At 37.4% G+C, this 18,728-nt stretch overlaps 1 protein-coding gene across 1 annotated transcript in view; it reads left to right on the top strand.

Moving 5' to 3' along the window:
* Nucleotides 1-18,728, top strand: part of C8B (complement C8 beta chain) — a 506,997-nt gene that overhangs the window by 442,093 nt on the left and 46,176 nt on the right. Inside the window, exon 10 of the mRNA XM_044085515.1 lies at nt 1,013-1,166. Coding sequence (XP_043941450.1) covers nt 1,013-1,166 — 154 coding nt within the window. The remainder of the gene's footprint in view (nt 1-1,012; nt 1,167-18,728) is intronic.

The raw sequence follows: 18,728 nt of genomic DNA, 5'->3' as shown, positions 1-18,728 counted from the left end.
CCTCCAGTCCCCCCCTCTCAGGCATCTTCCTATGGGTTCAACTCATCTGCTTTTCTGTTTATTTTTTTGCTTACATCATATCCACTTCCCTTTCCATGTGCTGTTAACAAGCTTTATAAATCTTGATAATGGGATTTAATAGAAATGCGCAGTTTGTCTACTGTAATTGTTCCAGTGTAAGTTACTTGTGGTCCCTCATTTGTTTAAATTCCTCTGAATGAATAATTTCAATTGCACAGTGTTTCAGAATTATTAGATTCTATCAAAATTTCAAACTTATTTCTTGTGGGGAAAATTTGTTGTGGTTCTAGAACCTGTTGAAATCTACTGAATACTTTTGTCTTGCCTGATATCCCAAAAATCTTAATGCATCCAGAACAAGAATATAAAGGTAGGTGTCAAAGTTTTTTGTTAAGTAATTTCAGAAGAGTACCTGTGAAAGAATGTCATTAGATGAATTTTATGCATAGTCAGTAGAAGTGTCCTACATGCTGCATAATGACACATTTACACATGTAATACTAGTTATGCTTTTTGTAAGCTGATTTCATTGTGGTAGAGTGTCCTTGGTTTTCATTTAATGGAATCCCATTATGCACACACATTCTGTGTGTGCGACTGCCTATTATTTATTTTTAGATGTTCATTAAACCACCCTAATTTATACTGGAATAACTGTTTTTAGCCACTAGCCTCTAAAAGCATGTGTAGTGTCAAAGATAATAATTCTAAACAGATTTATATATCTAGCACATTTTCTATATTTCCCGGAACTTTAGTACATAAATGCTGAATAGAAGTACATTAGTATCAGCTCATCAGCTGATGTCTGTCAGTGTGCTCACCTAGCTCTGTGAAACTTTCACTTTAGGTACTGTAACTTCATATGCATCTTGGCAAATATTAAAGAATAAGAACACAGGCATTGTCACTCACACAAACCAATTTTAGGTCACATAGTATCCAAAAGTATTAGTATTCCACATTAACAGTAACAATTTGTTTTTTTCAGATAGCACCTTTATTTGAGCTGGTGACAAGTACAACTTTTGCAAATGCAAATATAATAAGAAGTAACTTAATCAGAGCCTTGGAGGAGTTTGAGACTGAAACCAGCTCATGTCTTTGTGCTCCTTGTCGCAATAATGGAATTGCTGTCATGAAAGGTAATCCATTCATACAGATCTTTTAGTGTTTGATAAGCAGACAAATTCTGATAAGTCACACGTTGTATCCTGTAATTTAATAGTTCGAGGTTCATTCATGGATGGTAAGCAGTACTTTTCATAAACTGCCATTATCTTTTTGCAGCAAAAACACGTGTGTGGGGTAACAGCATCACTCCATAGTCAAATTATCTTTGCTATTTCTCTTCTACAAGCTAACACACACACACACACACACACACACACACACACACACACACACACACACACACACACACACACACACACACACACACACACACACACACACACACACACACACACACACACACACACACACACACACACACACACACACACACACACACACACACACACACACACGTGTATATATATTCAATGTTTAGGCAGCAGTGCCATATACCTCTGTGACCAAAACTGATGTAGGTTAATGTTATGCATATCTCTAATTAGTCTGACATCATGAAAAACAATAATTTTCTTCTGTAGATCAGCAAAATGGCTCTCAATATACAGTATTTTGGTTATTGCATAAATGCCATGGATTTTAAAAATGTTCTTTGGAAACAGAAGAAGAGTACACTTTACTTTCATTTGTCATACACACAGAATTTAATAAAAAGGAAATGATGGTGGAATAAAATCATTAGTTTTCCAGCCCTCTCACTGTAATCCAACAAGCCTGTGATGTGTTACCAGTGTGAATTTTTAAACTCAATTATTGATCATTCCTCATTGTCCAGATGCCCTTCTTAGTTCCTTAGTCATATTTGCACTAAATGTATACAATAACTATTTAGTTATTTGTTTATTTATTTAATTTATGAACTATAACCTGAAAACTCAGCCCTATAAATATCATTTTAATAGCCCACCTTTTCTGCTCTTTCCTTCATATGTATCATCCCGCTTGGAACATTTCAGAAGTGGATGATAAAGCTATTATAATTTAGCAGCAGTATTTTTTTTCTTTTGTTGTATATTTTTTTAATTCTTTGTGGGACAGTTAACATAAAATAATACCAGTATAGGACTACTTACATGCTTCCCAATGGCCCCTTTTCCATTTTTACCAGCTTTCTTCACTTCACTCCTCTCTCACATTTGGTACAAAAACCTTGATGCTCAAAGAAAGGACAGCAGGCCTTCATGAGCTTGATTGACTGCTTCTAACTGCACCATAAGTATAGACCATACTGAGTGATCCTGGTTTGCTGTAGATCAAAGCAGATGTTACCTGTCTGTCACAGACCAGGGACATCAATTATATAAATGAATATCAAACCTGCTTAACGGTGTTCCATGCTTTTACTAAAGTACTCATAACAAAAAAATGATTACAATGCAAATGTACAGTAATGCCAATGGAGAACAACAGTGAATATTGTGCTGTCTGCCAGTTATGTAGGCTTTAACTCCCTACAAGTTTCCTCGTCACTATATTTGTTTCATTCCCATTTCATGCAAAAGCTCATTCTGCTCATGCATGATTTTCTTATTGAAATAATTTCAGAACACCATTGTTTTGACTCAGTCATTTCCCATATCCTATCATTCTGCTTCCTTCCTGTCATTATTCTTCATTTTAATTCTTCCAGCTGCTGTGACCTTCACAATCATGAAACCATAACACTTTCTAGTTTGTCATTTCTCTCCTCCTGGAGCATTGCTGTGCCCCATCAGACCCTTGTACAACAATCATGCTATAATTAGATTGTATTGCTTGCTCTGCACTGCCTACTTTCCACAAATGACAAATCATTTTTTTTTATCATAAGCCACATAACTGACAGCAGGGTTTGATTAGTCCAGACCAAGTTTCTGCCCACTAGTATAGTGACTTCTGCTACTTCCATGTGACTCACAAGTTGACAATTATTTTGCTCTTCTTTGCCACTAACAATTTAGGATAACTAGTCCCTCCGTAGGTATCATTATGATAGCCTTAGTACACTTCTTTCTCCGTTCACATTAAGAAGACCCATTATGATATTAATTAATCACAGACCCCAAATAATGAGGAGTTTGATCCTCTACTTCCATGTAGTAAATTTCAGTTTCCAGCACACTGGCTTGTGTGCCCCCCTAGGGGTCCTGTGAAACTTCAAAGACTATAATTGTAAGCATCCGAATAGTGAAATTGAAAATATGAATATGTGGAATATAGTATGAATATGTAAAAAATAAATAAAGTCTTAGGTTGCAGTGCCTTAGAGAAGCTCCCTACTCTGAACTACAGTGATCTTTGAATTATATATAGAAGCAGTGGTGTGAAGGCAGCCTCCAACATCAGGAGGTACAAGGTCAAAGGCCCTCCTGCAAAAACTTTAGTAATATTTCTGTAGTTGTAGGAATCACAGTTATGGGGTCTCATACTTCTGCTATGCAGCTATCTGTCCAGCAAGTTCCTTTCCACTTCTGAAGCCTGAACCAGAAAAGACCAAAAAGAAAAAGGCAGAATAATAAAGCTAAAGAACTGCAAGTTTACATTTATGACAACAAAATGTATTTCATCAAAATGAAATTGCTCAACTTTTTTTAACCTTTCTAACATTGATCTGATGTGCATTTAATGAGAATATTCTATATTAGAACCAAAATCAAAAGATATTTCACAATGAAAAGTAAGCAATGGGGATTTTACAGTTATAAAACACATCCCTAACAAATTCAGCATTTAAAATCCCTTATGCTTTATTAGGGTTCTACTATGAATTACTGAGCAGCAAAGGCATGAGAATCAGAAATCCTAAAAAGTAATGCCTGAAACAGAAACGGACAAATATATAAATTGTAAGAGCTTTTTCCAAGGGGCAAGCTGCCCATACCCACTGAACTTATGTATACCAATACCACAATTGCACCAAATCTTAAAAAATGAGAAATATCCCAGAAAAAGGGAATCGCTGCTGGTGAGCCCATAAAAATCACACTAGCAGTAATTAGCTATGACAAACAATGTTTGTCATTGTGTCCCTCAGTGCCTTGGGCAACTGAAGCTTGTAAAACTTCATCTCAGTCAGCTATAGAGAAATCCATTACTAGTAACACCTAAGGAAATTCAAATTCCAATTCCTTATATATAAAGTTTATAGTTTTTCAGTTAATTTATTGCACTTCGTGATTGTAACACACTTGAGTATCCAAATGATGAACATTATGAAGAGATTGTATCATTCTGAAAACAAAACAAATACTTAAAGATTCACTCCACAAATAGCTATCCAACTATTAGACACCATAATAAATATTACTTAATGATGTCAGATAATAATGAGGCCATTCATTAAATGATGTCAGATAATAATGAGGCCATTCATTAAGCAGACGTTTCCAGAATTTGTACAAGGGGCATATATATATCATCATTCTTATCCAATAGCCAGTAGTCTTATTCAATACACAAGTGGGATTGAAAGAGCAAAAAGCCAGAAGTGTATTGCTAGGCAGTTTGTCAAGAAATTTAGTTAGCCATATAGGTTCATGGTCTAATACTAGGCTAACTGCCCTTATGGACCATTTTAAACCTAGCTAATTTCCCTTTTGTGAGAATCAAACCCTATACCTTGTGTTTTTAAGGTAAACACCTTAACCATTATACTAACCTCCAAACCCTTATAGTGACCTTCCAACCCATATAATATCGATCTCCAACTATGCCCTTTACCAATACCTCTCAACCTCTTATCACATGAAATCTGGACAAAGCCTGACATAATGGGCAGGGACAAAGGCCCAAAAATAGGGACAAATGTGTCTTAGTATGCATTTTTCTGAAGAATATGAAGTTTGAAACTTTAATGTATGTCATTATTTAGTGACTTCAGTCATCAGAGCATTCCCTTGATTTGTCAGAAAACCACTGATTTTTATGTGAAACAGACCAAAAATGTCAGGCAAAAATCTGGGCACTTTCCAAAAATCTGGACAGTTAAGTGGTATGCTCTTACTCCTAAACATTCTCATGTCAAGTTAAGAGGATTGCATTTTCCTTTCCAGATACATACTTCCTTGTAATAAACAAGTTGTTCATTCAGGGCATATTGTCACCTCTGAATATATTTAAAGTGTGTGACCTGTTTGATTGGGAGGTGGACAAGTTATTTTTCCCACATGAGCTCCCACATGAGCTCAGTAATGTATTCCATTGTAAGTCTAAAATATTACAGTGCATCTTATTTGCCCAGCTATCTTAGACATCTAATACAGGATTATGCCCTATACTGATTAAGACAGTGCTACATCTGGGGCATATACTTATGTAACCTTCCAAACCCATTTGATTTGTTTAGTAATAGTGACCTACCTTGTAGTTTCCCCTCAGTAATGTATTGTGTAAGTATTATCTGAGATCCATTTCAGTCATAGATAAGTTTTATAGTATGAGAAATGGATCATGTTTTTTTTTTTTTTTTGCAAAACAGAAACCTGTTTGCCATCTGCTTGTGGCTTGACCCACAGTTGAGAATTAATAGTAATGCTCCAATTTTTCCTAGTTCTTCTTAAATATTATATTCTCAAACCATAATTTTATACCTCCTGGATAAATTAATGACTAGAAATTCCTGATATGAACAATAAGTTTGTGATTTGCAAAGAGTAACAGTTAAGTTCTTGCTCTGCACAGAATTACTGTACTGTATTGTCACCCATTAGTGTCTATACTATAATGATAAAAATGGGGCAGCCCAAGGCATTCAGTCATTGTAGCTATAAACCTGTTTTTTTTTTTTTTTTGTTTTCATAATGACCCTGCCTTTTGCCTTGTCAGAGATAGTATGAGACTACGTTTTGTATGTAATTTAATTTTTATGAGAAAAACTACGTGCTGGAGATGTCTAACTGTGAACAGAAAGTTCTGTTAGGACAAGCATTTTAACAACCCAGGCCTTATTAAAACATAATTGTCCTGTGATAAAAACATAGAGATGTCCTCAAATATAAATGTTTTGCACCAGTGTCTAAAGGTGAGTTATTCACATAGTTTGGGGATTCCATAGATTTTGAGGTCAGCAAAAAATATCTGGGTCTTGTGGCAGTTGATATATAACCCAGATCACTTCAAGAATGCATTGATAGTCCCTAGAATAGGTCAAATTGACTTGGATAAATGGACCAAGCCACACAATTATCTGCAAACCAAGATGTTAATAATCCTTTAGACTTTATATGTAATAGAGTCCCCTCCCACATTCTGCATATTCAGAATGCATTAAATGATCCAGCAAATATAAATAATAAAAGGGATGGCAAATTCTTGTTTTTTTACCCTTCACAGTTGTAACAGGATCAGATAAAATGCCATTTATGTCTAACCTTGCTTAAACATAAACAAGCCATTTTTCTAAATGTACTGAGAAATATGATTTATGTAAGTCCCAGCCATAAATAATCCCATTAATAATACTATGCAAAATTATTTGTGATATATGCCAAAAGGTGATTACAATTTTCTTGTAAACCAAAGACCTTGACATTATTTTCTACATGCCCTGTCTCCAAGGTTGTCCATCTTAGGCAGGGGACAGTTTTTGAATCAGCTATGTTTTCTTGTGTTAGCAATGACAAACGACCATTGGTCTTTTAACTCTACTTTTTGCTGAGTAATTACTTTTTGCAACTGCTCCATCTGAAGAACTTGCTTAGGAAGGACTGTTACAGTGCATTGCATACCTACTGAAGTGATCTGCATTAATGTGTAAATATTTTCTAAAAGTAGCTCTGATTGTTCTAATGCCATCAGGCAAAAAGTAAAGAGATTGATTGCTGCCTTAACTTGCTACATGAGTTTATGAACCCAATTATAAAAGCTACAAAATAATTTGCTTTGAGGACGTTAATTAAATTCAATGCTGGAAAATTGTTCTGGCCGTCTTTTCTTACAGAATAAAAAGTTAATTGAAGCTCAGATGTGGGACTGATTTTATACATTTTACTTTTTCTCTTTTTCCTTTGACCACAGAAGAAAAGGGAATGATTACAGCTGCCACATCATGGGAATGCCTGAATGCACTCCCAATTTTAATGAATGTTCTCCTTATTCATGACATAGAGTTGATAATTTCAAAAATGAAATTTTATAGAAAATCCTGTATTTGCAATTCGATAACATAGGCCTCAGTGTGAGTATGTTTGTATATTTTTTATTTATTTAACATTTTTTTATGGGAAAATCCAACTGGGACAGAGCCTATTTTCAGCGGAGTACCAGTGAGAAACAGTCCTGATGCATGTCTTTGGGATGTGGGAGGAAACCGGAGTACCTGGAGGAAACCCACATGAATACAGGGAGGACATGCAGACTCCACACAGGAGGCACCCCAGCCAAGAATTGAACTGAAGAACCTCTTGTTGTGGGGTGACAATGCTAACCACTGTAACACTGTGCTGCCCTCTCCTCACTTTAATGCTTAATGCTGCCTGTTCTAAGTAGATGACTCTGTTTGCCATGAGAATTCATTTATAATCCCCATGATTTTTATCATTTCTAAAAATATTGAATTTTACAATACAAATGACTCCCTTTCAAATAATGTGATTTTTTTATTGGATAAAGTGTACCCAAACAATTCTGTAAATTCACTGTATTACATCTGTTTTTTAAGTAAAGCATATTATTTCTGCTGCTAAAGTTGCATTAACTGAGAATAGCTTAGTGTGTCAGTGTACTTATTAAGCATGTTCAGAGTATATTGTAAAGTTACTTAACTTGCTAGTTAGTTGATCTAACTGAAAGATCTCTGGTCTGCCAAAAACACTGAAAAAATAACCATGAGTCACTCATAGTGAACTCTTAATTTTTTTGGACCAGCATCTTGCATTGCTTCAGATGAAATTTAACTATAGTCTAATTTCCCCTTATTGAAGCACATTTGAAATCAGTGAAACAGATTTCTAAACAGTGGCAGTTCTAATCTCTCTTAATTTCTTCTATGTATGTGTAAGAAAAATACCTAAAAATTAGAAATTCTAAAGTTATCTTAATCTGATCCATGATATTTGAAATAAAGAATGCTATGGAATTTTATTTTCAGGTACCAATTCTTTTAATATATTATTTGTCACTCAACCATCAATAAAGCCAAATTTATCTATAACCTAAGTAGCTTACCACAAAATCCCATGTCTGATTGGATAAACGCTACTAGAAGCACGTGACACTGATTATTGCTGTTATATGGCTCCTCTACAGGTAATTAAGGTGAAATTCTTTGAGCATCAGTAGCCTGAAGAGAAAATGCAGAGGAATATCAGCTTAATCTCTACTTACCATGAGAAATAATAACTGATGCAATTTTTAAGTGTAAACTGGCAATGATTCATTTCTTTTCTAAAAGTAATTTGTTTTGGCCAGTACTTTTTCTGTCCTCAGGATACGGAACTCTATATTATAAAACAAAATTTTTTTCAAACAGATTTTATTACATTTGTAAATAATTTGGTTGCAAAGCAACATTGTCCTGTCTTTATATCTTCTTTTCAACAGACCCATCAGAGGTGATATCTACTGTATGGAAATGCAGTACAAGAATACATTTTTTTGAATGTGATATTGAACTGGATTACATTTATTTGCTCCGATCCCCTTCAAATAAATCATACCACACCAAAATGCATATGCCGACCTTTTATTAAAACATTCTTAATCACAACTTTTAGTGACCAGCATTCATAGATTATTAATCACAACATGAACATCCATGTAACAATTTAACAGGGCAGTGTCTCCTACTCACCCTGCCACAAAATAAGCAAAGCCACCTCAACTGCTCGCTTACTCTCACTTATCTGAAGCAGCATACCACCACTCACTTCTATATCCAACCAACCTCCTTGAAATCCAACACCCAACACTAGAGGGGGAACAGAAGAGAGACGAGCCTGCCCTTCTTCTCTACTAACCCACTACTCCACATATGAAAATAGTCAAAATCCTCAATGCCCTAAAATGAGGGAAGGACAGTGGCAGCAAGTTCACTCCTAAATCTGATCTTCCAACTCTGCTAGATTACTACTCTCACATAAAACCACCATAACCCTTCTTTACACTTGCCTCACTTCCTTTCCAACAGTCATATGTCTAAGCTTAACCCTTTCTTGCCCACTGCTCCACCAAACTCCTTCCACTTCCCATTCAAACCCAAAATCTCCTAACCAAACCTTCAAATCCTCCTTACCTACCCTTCCACTAACAAGCTAACTACTTAATGTGTCTCTGGACAAATTGGTTTATTTACAAACCTCATTTGTCAGCTAGAATCTCTTAATGCATGTATGACTTATTGGTGCTTACTAGAATCCCCAAGCAAAAACATTATATCATAACAGCAGCTACTTTCATTTAAGAGAAAAATACAACCAAATTTGCGGGATGGCATAATTCCCACAAGAAGTAAACTGTTTCTTAAAGATTTCCATAAGTCTAGTCACAATATTTTTAATCCATTTTAACTGTAGATGTCACACATTTTGATTAATTGTTTAAATACCTCATATATAAATTTTCCAAGGTAATTAAAATATTTTTAAATTATATATTAAAAATCCTTACTACAATTTATGGTTCTGCTGAAAATCCTGGCAATAAATTAAATGCCACTGTTCAAAGTCATATTCTATAAACATTTGCAATCTTACATTTATTCAGTGTATTAATTAATTAATTCATTCATTCATTCATTCATTCCGTCAATTTCTGATGCTTGATATATGCTTGGAGGGGTGCCAGAGCATATACCAGCATACTGTAGACATGGAACAGAGAAACAAATCTTATATAGTGTGCCATTCTTTTGCAGGCTGCACAATCACTGACATGCACACAAACACATACACACATGCATGTGCATGCATGCATGTATACCCATTGTAAAACAGATGCATTGTCAGTTCACCTACAGCATGTTTTTGAGCTGTTAAATTTCACAAAAACCCATGTGGACAGAAGGAGGATTTTTTGACTCCTTCCAGAAAGCACTCCTACCAAAAACTAAATGGAAGATGACCAAGCACAGTGAATCAGCAATGTTAACTATTTTGCTGTCTATGTTCTGTTAATTCAAAATAATGCATGGAACCATAGACCTCAACCTTCCATCTCTGTAATGAGGAACACTAGCCCTCTTAATGAGGAACAAATGGGCAAATGTGGAACATACAGTATACTAACGGCTCACTAACAACTTCAACCAGGAAGGTCATAGGATAGATAAAATATGCTGGTTTTACTTATGAAAAAGATCTTTTAATGAATTAACATAATTCTTTTCTACTTACCATGGATATCAGTTAAAAATTCGTAACACTGAATGTGTGATGGACCTTTCAATGTGAACTTCGAGAAAAATTAATTTTTTAAGACCCCAAATGAGGTACATTCCTCGTAATGAGGTACACTTGAGAGGTATGCCTGGAACTAATGTCTTCTACTGAAAAGTATTCCCTGTGAAAGGAACCACTTGGCCACCGTGGTGAACTGTGCCCGCTCTTCCGTTTAGTGCAATCTTGGAGCTGGTATATTTAAGTAGGGGGGGGTGTGGTGGGCTTACGTTTGCTCTGTTTTGGATGCTTAACATAGTGGCCAAGTGGTTTGTTTCACAGGGAAGGAATTTGGTAGTCCATTTACACACACAGCTATCTCAGGAGGAGCACCTGATCTGTGATATATAGCAATAAGTAGCCTGTTTATTTATTTATTTATTTATTTATTTTGCTTATTTGTAGTAGTTATTGCTTATTCTAGATATTTATAGCAATTTTATTGCATACTGCATACTTGTACTGTATTTCATAGCTATTGGCTCACTACTGGTTTTCTGCAGTGATAAACATTTCTGCAGTGTGTTCTGCCTAAAATAGTTTAGGTAGTAGCTGTAATATTCTCCATATTCCTGATTGTGTTGTGGGCCTAGTTGTTTGTTAGAGGCTGTTTTCTGAGCTCTTTGTCCAGGCCATCATAGTTAACAAAGACCATCCCCCATTTCAGTGAGAGTTTAATGTTTATGGTCATTGTCTAGTTGGGTTGCCAGGTCTACAGCTTGGAGAAAACACCTTATTGGTTCCTTTGAGCTTTTTTTAACGTTGTTTCAGGTTTCAACTTTCTGTTACTTAAGAAGTTAACTTGAGTGTTTCAGCCATTATACACAGAGCTTATCTGAGGAAGAGCACCTGATCTGTGATATATATCAATAAGTAGCCTGTTTTTTTTTTTTTTTTGCTTATTTGTAGTAGTTATTGCTTATTCTAGATATTTATAGCAATTTTATTGTATACTGCACACTTGTACTGTATTTCATAGCTATTGGCTCACTGCTGGTTTTCTGCTCTGATAAACATTTTTGCAGTGTTTTCTACCTAAAATAGCTTCCCACTCTCCCTCGCTATTGGCATCTTGTCTTTATACCTGCTGGCCTTGCAGTTGCCTGCCCCTACTCTAAATTTGAAGTTGAACACTCCTCCCAGTCTAGAGTCATTAGCTCATTCTACCTAATGCAGAGAGAACATCTGAGAAGGCCAACCCACTTAGTTTCTTTCCTTCAGTTCATCCTTTCTCCCGTTCCTAAAAAAAAAAAAAAAAAAAAAAAAAAAAATTGCCTGAATCTCCTTGTGTTCTGACTGTGCTTCTCAAACATTTTGGAAATATAGAGTATATTTTTGTGCATTTATTATAACTGTAATTGCCTTAATATTGCTACAACTCAAGTGCTCTAGGTTGCACTGCATCTGAATTGTTTGTGTGCTTTAGCTGCTTTTCTGTATATATAGACTTTTCTGTATATGTAGACTAGCTACTTATTCTACTGTATTACTGCCTCTTAAATCGTTTTTCAGTTGTGCATTTGCCTTGCTTCATTTAAAAAGTTTTAAATAGCTAATTATGTCACACTCAAGTGTGTTAGCCTTTTCTGTGTTTATTTACTGTATTATTGCATTGATTAGCCTGTTTTAACCAAAACAAACAAAAATACTATCTTGTTTGCTCGTTTCCCACCTTTCCTAGCTAGTATAGTCCAGATCCCAGGCTTTGCTGGTTTTTGGACTTTATTTTCTGTGTTCAGGGCTATCCAAACCTTACTGTGGTAGAGGGAAGTCCTACTGCTTACCAGTGGGAGTGGTGAGCATTGTACTGCCTATCAAACACTAAAGGAGTGGTTTCCAGCTCTGAAATTGTAATTTTATTAGCCATTTTGAGCTGATTTCTATCCTTTTCAACTTTCTGGCTTTAAAAACGCGTGTGTTTGCGCATTATTTGGCATCGTGCAGCACCGCAGGGCTACAGTTAAACTATTCCAGGTGCCAGAAAGTCTGCTCTTCAAATTTTCCCCTGTAACTAGTTGGTTTCTCAGTAGTAGCAATAAAATCTGAACCCCCTATGACTAGCACTTGCTATAGAACCTGCTGGAATGCACTAGGAAGCCTTAAACTGATACAAGCACTCAACTCTCCTTGTTAATAAGGATAAATTAATCGTAGGCACTAAACAGCCTATAATTGCAAAGTACCTTGCAAAGGTAAGGGAAAACAGCTCTTGTACTTTATAAAAAAAAGCACCTAAACAGGCATGTCCAAGGGTCAACTTCCGGTGATTTCTCCTGTATACCTGGTGAATCTGGGCATACTGGGGCAATACAACAACTGCCTCATGTACACAGACAACCCTTTCCTCCTACCACCCAACACTATAACCTGCAAGAGATGCATTTACATAGCCAAACTGGAAGCAAAGCTCTCTCCAGCCAAGATTGTGCTAGACAGTCAAGAGGAGAAGGTTAACACCTGCACTACACCTCAAGCAACACATAGCCCTTCAAAACCCACACCATCAACACCCACACATAGCAACACTAAACCCACATTAGCGGAGACCCTTAACATTAACCTGCCCAAGCAACCTCCAAAGCTGAAATGCAAACAAACACTAGTCACAACCAAAGTGACACGTAGCTCACAACACCAGTGTGCCACCCAACAACAACCTCTAAAACAAGACAACGTACCCAACACTTTAGTCATAGGTGACTCTATAGTCAGGCACACTAATGTCCCACTCACCAGGATGAACAAGGAGAAAATTACAGTCAGCTGCCTGTCAGGTGCCAGGATCCGCCACATAATGCATGCATTCAAGTCACTCCACGACAAGTACAGATACGACTCTGTCATTGTCCATGTTGGAGAAAATGACTTGAGACGTATCTCCCTGGACTACATGAAAAGACACATGGAAGAGCTCTCGGATCATGTGGCCCAGGCAGGTATGACCCTAGCCCTGAGTAGTATCCTGCCTTCATCCAGAATGATACCACAGTATAAGGACGAAATTATTGACTTCAACAATTGGCTAAGCTTCTGGTGTCATTCAAAGGGGATCCAGTATCTGTCTGCCTGGGACGACATGATCGACAAACCATGATGCTTTGCCAGAGATGGTCTGCACCTGTTACCCCTGGGATTCTGGTTACTGGCTAAAGCTCTTGCCACCCCTATAGTGCCTTTTTTGGCAAGGTTCAAAGGATAATCCCACCACCATAACAGATACAAGCATGCAAAATCTGAAGGTAATGCTATTCAATGCTAGAAGTCTAAACCTCAAAATGCCCTCTCTCGAGGCACTCCTAAAAATGGAGAACATCAATATCTGTGCAGTAACTGAGACTTGGTTCAAGACTCCAGAAAGCACCCCTACAATGCCAGGCTACAACTCTTACCACACTTTTTGGCCACCAAACCAAGACTGAAAGGTGGATGAGTGTCCATATTCACCAAGGATATTCAAACCTTCAAGTTAGTTACCCAACACAATGCATCTGAAATTCTCCAGGTGCAACTAACACTAGGTAAGACTGCAATCCAAACTGTAGCTTGCTACAGATCCCCCACCATGCCCCAAGATTCCCACTGCACCTTTCTAAACATACTGGAAAATATTAAGATACAACCAAACACCCTAATACTGGGTGATTTCAACTACCCTGCCATTAACTGGGAAAACTACTCAGGTACCGACACCTTTTCCCAACGGTTTTTGGAACTCATAAATTCCAACACCCTGGATCAACTAATTCATTGTCCCACCAGGGGCTACAATATCCTAGACCTGGTCATTGCCAACATGGGAGATAGATGCTCCACACCAGTAGTCACCTTCTCATTGGTCAGGTTTGACCATAAGCAAATCACCCTTGACATCCACATCCCACCCCCCCAGTAAGGAAACTTCCATAAAAAACTTCTCCAAAGCCAACTTCATGCTACTCAAGTCAGAAATGACAACGTTCATGACACCCATGCAGACGGGAGCTGAAAGTTCGACTGCTGAATCCTACACAAAGGCACTGTATGAGCACATCCACTCGTGCATGAATCGTGCCATCCCAAACAGAGCCAAGACACTCTCTTCCAAAAAAGGGAAGCTAACCTGGTGGTCCCCTGCCATAAACAAACTATACAACAGAAGGAAGAAACTGTTGCAGAAAAGAGGAAAATCGAAGGGTGCAAAAAAACTCCCTTACCAGCCTCAGTAAGAAGCTGAGATCCCTCATAAAATTCTCCAAAGCTAGTTATGAAAATAAAATTGCCAAAAATTCCAAAGACAACCACAAGGCATTCTGTAGTCATGTCAAGAATCTAAATGGCAATGTTCAGATCTCCTCTGAGCTGCAACAGAATGGCATTAAATATACTGATCCCAAGGATAATGCCAATATCCTGGCAGATCAATTTACTGCCAACTTCACCCCCTTCTCACCCCCTAAAGGGCCGATCTCAATACCAAAAGATTGCCAAATTCCAGTAATCTCAGCCACACAGTTAGAAACCGCACTCTCCAAAGCTAAGAATACAGCATCCATGGGACCAGATGACATCCTGGGCTGTGTACTACATGAACTACAAAATGAACTGGCACCTTACCTAAGTGTCATGTTTAATCATAGCCTCACCTCAGGCTTTGTGCCCACTTAGTGGCACACAGCTACAGTTATCCCACTCCAAAAGGGGGGATCCACTTTGTATCCCGGGAACTACAGTCTCATCAGTCTGATGAGCCTGATCTGAAAGGGCATGAAATGCATTATCATGGAACTTATAAACAAAGACATTGGCAACCTTCAAACACTGGATCCCACCCATTTTAGGTTCGTGAAGGGCCGATCTTATCTCCTGAACCTGATTGACTTCCTCGAATCAGTCTCCAGAGCTGTGGACGGGGGTAAGGCGGTCCACACAGCCTATCTGGACCTTGCCAAGACCTTTGACAACATCCTCCACTCTGGAATAATAGATAACCTTACTAAGCTGGGCATAAATCCTTATGTCACTCGATGGGTTGCCAACCGGCTTATTGACAGAACCCAGACTATAAAAGTAGCCGACTCCAAATCCAGCTCTAGACAAGTGACAAGTGGAGTACCTTATGTTTCAGTCCTGGGACCACTTTTGTTTGGCATCTACATCTCTGAAGTACAGCCCAACACTAAGGGACTCTGGCTAACAAAGTATGCAGATGACTGCAAACTGGGAGCCATTATTAAATCCCCAAATTATGTGGATATTCTACAAAGGGCCTTACAGAAACAGATCCTTTGTGCCAGAGCCATGGGCTTAAGCTTTCCTTTGGGAAAAAACATGTACCCATAAATTACTACATAGGTGGCAGTACACTAATCACCGAAAGTGTGATGAGAGACTTAGGGACACAGGTGGACAGTGGTCTCACCTTCGATAACCACATCGCCACAACAGTCAGGAAATCCTTCTATGTGGCACACCTCATCACTAAGGGCTTTTCATCCAGGAAAAAAGGAGGTCATTGTCCCACTGTACTCATCCCTCATTAGATCCATTATAGAGTACAACGCCCCATTTGGTATGTACTTCACAAGACATCTGCAACAGCTGGAAAGGCTGCAGAAATACCTCACTAAAAGAATCACAGGCCTAACGCAGATACCCTATGCTGACCATCTGAATAAACTCCAGCTATACTCTGTGGCATATCATCTACTCAGAGATGATCTCTGCTTAACAAACAAGGCCATGTCAAACCCTGAGCTGTTAGACATGCTCCACTTAAAGAAATCCCAATCCCTCAGACCCACACACTCCAGGGATCTAAACCTTGTTATCAGAATGAACAAAACATGCTGGGAGGGATAGATTCCTGACCCAGGGACTCCCCATACTCTGGAATAATCTGCCCATACATGTCAAGCAGAACGCCTCCTTGGCCCTCTTCAAAGGGAACATTGACGATTGGATGGGAGATAGGAAATTCACCCAGGGGATCACGTCAGTTGCCCTGCCAGACAGCGGTCGAGGGAAGTAAATATTGTGGGAAGAAATATCCAGGGAATTGTTATGGCTAGGTTTGTATTGGCCCTTAGGCCGATAGCCTAGTACCAGCCTATGAACCTATGTGTTCATTGAAATTCCATTTCAGAGAAATCAGCTTGGGTATGTCAGATTTGTTTAAACATACTTCTGTGTATGTATGTATATATATATATATATATATATATATATATATATATATATATAGATATATATGGATTCACTTCAGAAGCTCGAATTTACAAAATCTCGAACTGCAAATAACCGAAACCAAAGGATCGAGTTTCGTAAACTCGAACTTCTGAAGCGAAACCAAAAAAAAAAAAAAAAAAAAGACAAACTTCGCTTTTGCAGGGGGGCTTAGCCCCCCTGCACACCCCCCCTACTTAAATATACCAAGTCCAAGATCGCACTACAGTGGGGAAATGGGAAATCTCCTGTCTTGCACTGTATGCGGAAGCGCAAGACGGGAGATTTCTCATTTCCTGTCAACACCGCAAAAGAAATAAAACATTACGTACACACAGAGCATACAAAAATCCTTGCCTCTGTGTGCACGCAATGTATTAAGGTAAGTAAACTCTTATTTTTAAACACTACACATATTCGATTTACTGAAATCTCGATCATATGGTCTCGACCATATGAAATTCGAGATTTCAGTAATTCGATTATGTGAAGTGTTCCCACACACATATATATATATATATATATATATATATATATATATATATATATGTGTGTGTGTGTGTGTGTGTGTGTGTGTGTGTGTGTGTATATATATATATATGTGTGTGTGTGTGTGTGTGTGCATAGATATATATATATATATATATATTTATATATATAGATATAGATATAGATATCTCAGAGTATGGGGTGGGTGTAAAATAGATAAAAGGGTGTTGGTGAAAGGATAAGGGAAGAAAAACTGAAGCACCTGCATGAGTCCTGGCTTACAGAACCTCAAATACTTCCACTGCCAGATGGTGGAACAGTGGATGACCCCTATGTTGAGGCGGGTAGCAGCCTGTAGTAGTATTGCAGTCAGCACCAGCTGGGATAGCATGTCTTCAGCACTCTCCAGCAAAGCCTCAACTGGCTGAATCCTCCAAACAACTACCTCTTCCACCATGTCCTCAACCAAGTTCTAAAGCCCCCTGTTCTGTGAGGTATGCAGGGCTGCTTTGTACCAGGGTGTCTGCAAGACCCATGCCACCACCCCAATCCTGCATGAAAGTCCATGTTTGGGTAGAGGAAGAGCGATCCTTAATGTGGGAGGTACATGACTGGTCACTCCAAGGGATTTTGTAGCTGCAAAAAGAATAACATAAATGAGTGAGAAAATAATAAAGGACAAAAGAACGCATGATTAAAATAACAAAACTTTAGAAAAGAGGGCAGAAACAAAAGAGAAATTACACTCAATGAATCATGTTGCACAGCATTTCTTACTTTAAAATAATTCTATTTTTCCAAATCTTTATTGAAGTAAAACAGAATGTAGGTGAAGTGTTTATGCATACTTTATTTGAAAGTATAAGGGAAGTACTTATGCAACCTTAGGATGAAATGTTATGGGAAGTGTTTATGTATACTTGGCAAGATAGCATTTGATATCATGTAATGGTGAGGTTTACATATTGAAGTCTACTACACCAACATAATGATAATTTTTTTTGCCTTATATGCATTTGCTTGCAATACTGCAATAAGAAGACCCATCATAAATACTTGCAACATATAAAATCAGTTAAAGACAGAAAAACTGCATTTACATCACTCTTGATAGCACTAAAGTACTGAATGCAATCTATTACTTTAGTTACTACTATCTATCAGTAAGCTCTTTATGTACAGTAATGAGATCAGTTAAAGACAGAAACACCGGCCTCATATACTGACATCTGTCTCACTCTTGCTTGCAGTAATGTACTGAATGCGGTCTATTGGTTCAGGTATTTCAATATGAATTATCATTAATTATTTCCCTATATGCATGTATGTGTGTGTCTGTGTCTGGGTTTGTATATATATATATATATACATATATATATATATATATATATATATATATATACATATATATATATATATATATATATATATATATATATACACACATAAATCTGTATCTATATCTATATATCTATATCTTTATATCTCTATCTATATCTATCTATCTATATCTATATCTATCTATATGGTTCA

The sequence above is a fragment of the Protopterus annectens genome, chromosome 10.part0 (assembly GCF_019279795.1).
Source record: "Protopterus annectens isolate FY-2018-M chromosome 10.part0, PAN1.0, whole genome shotgun sequence".
Classification (NCBI taxonomy): Eukaryota; Metazoa; Chordata; order Ceratodontiformes; family Protopteridae; genus Protopterus; species Protopterus annectens.
This window is presented reverse-complemented; position numbering and strand designations above follow the sequence as displayed.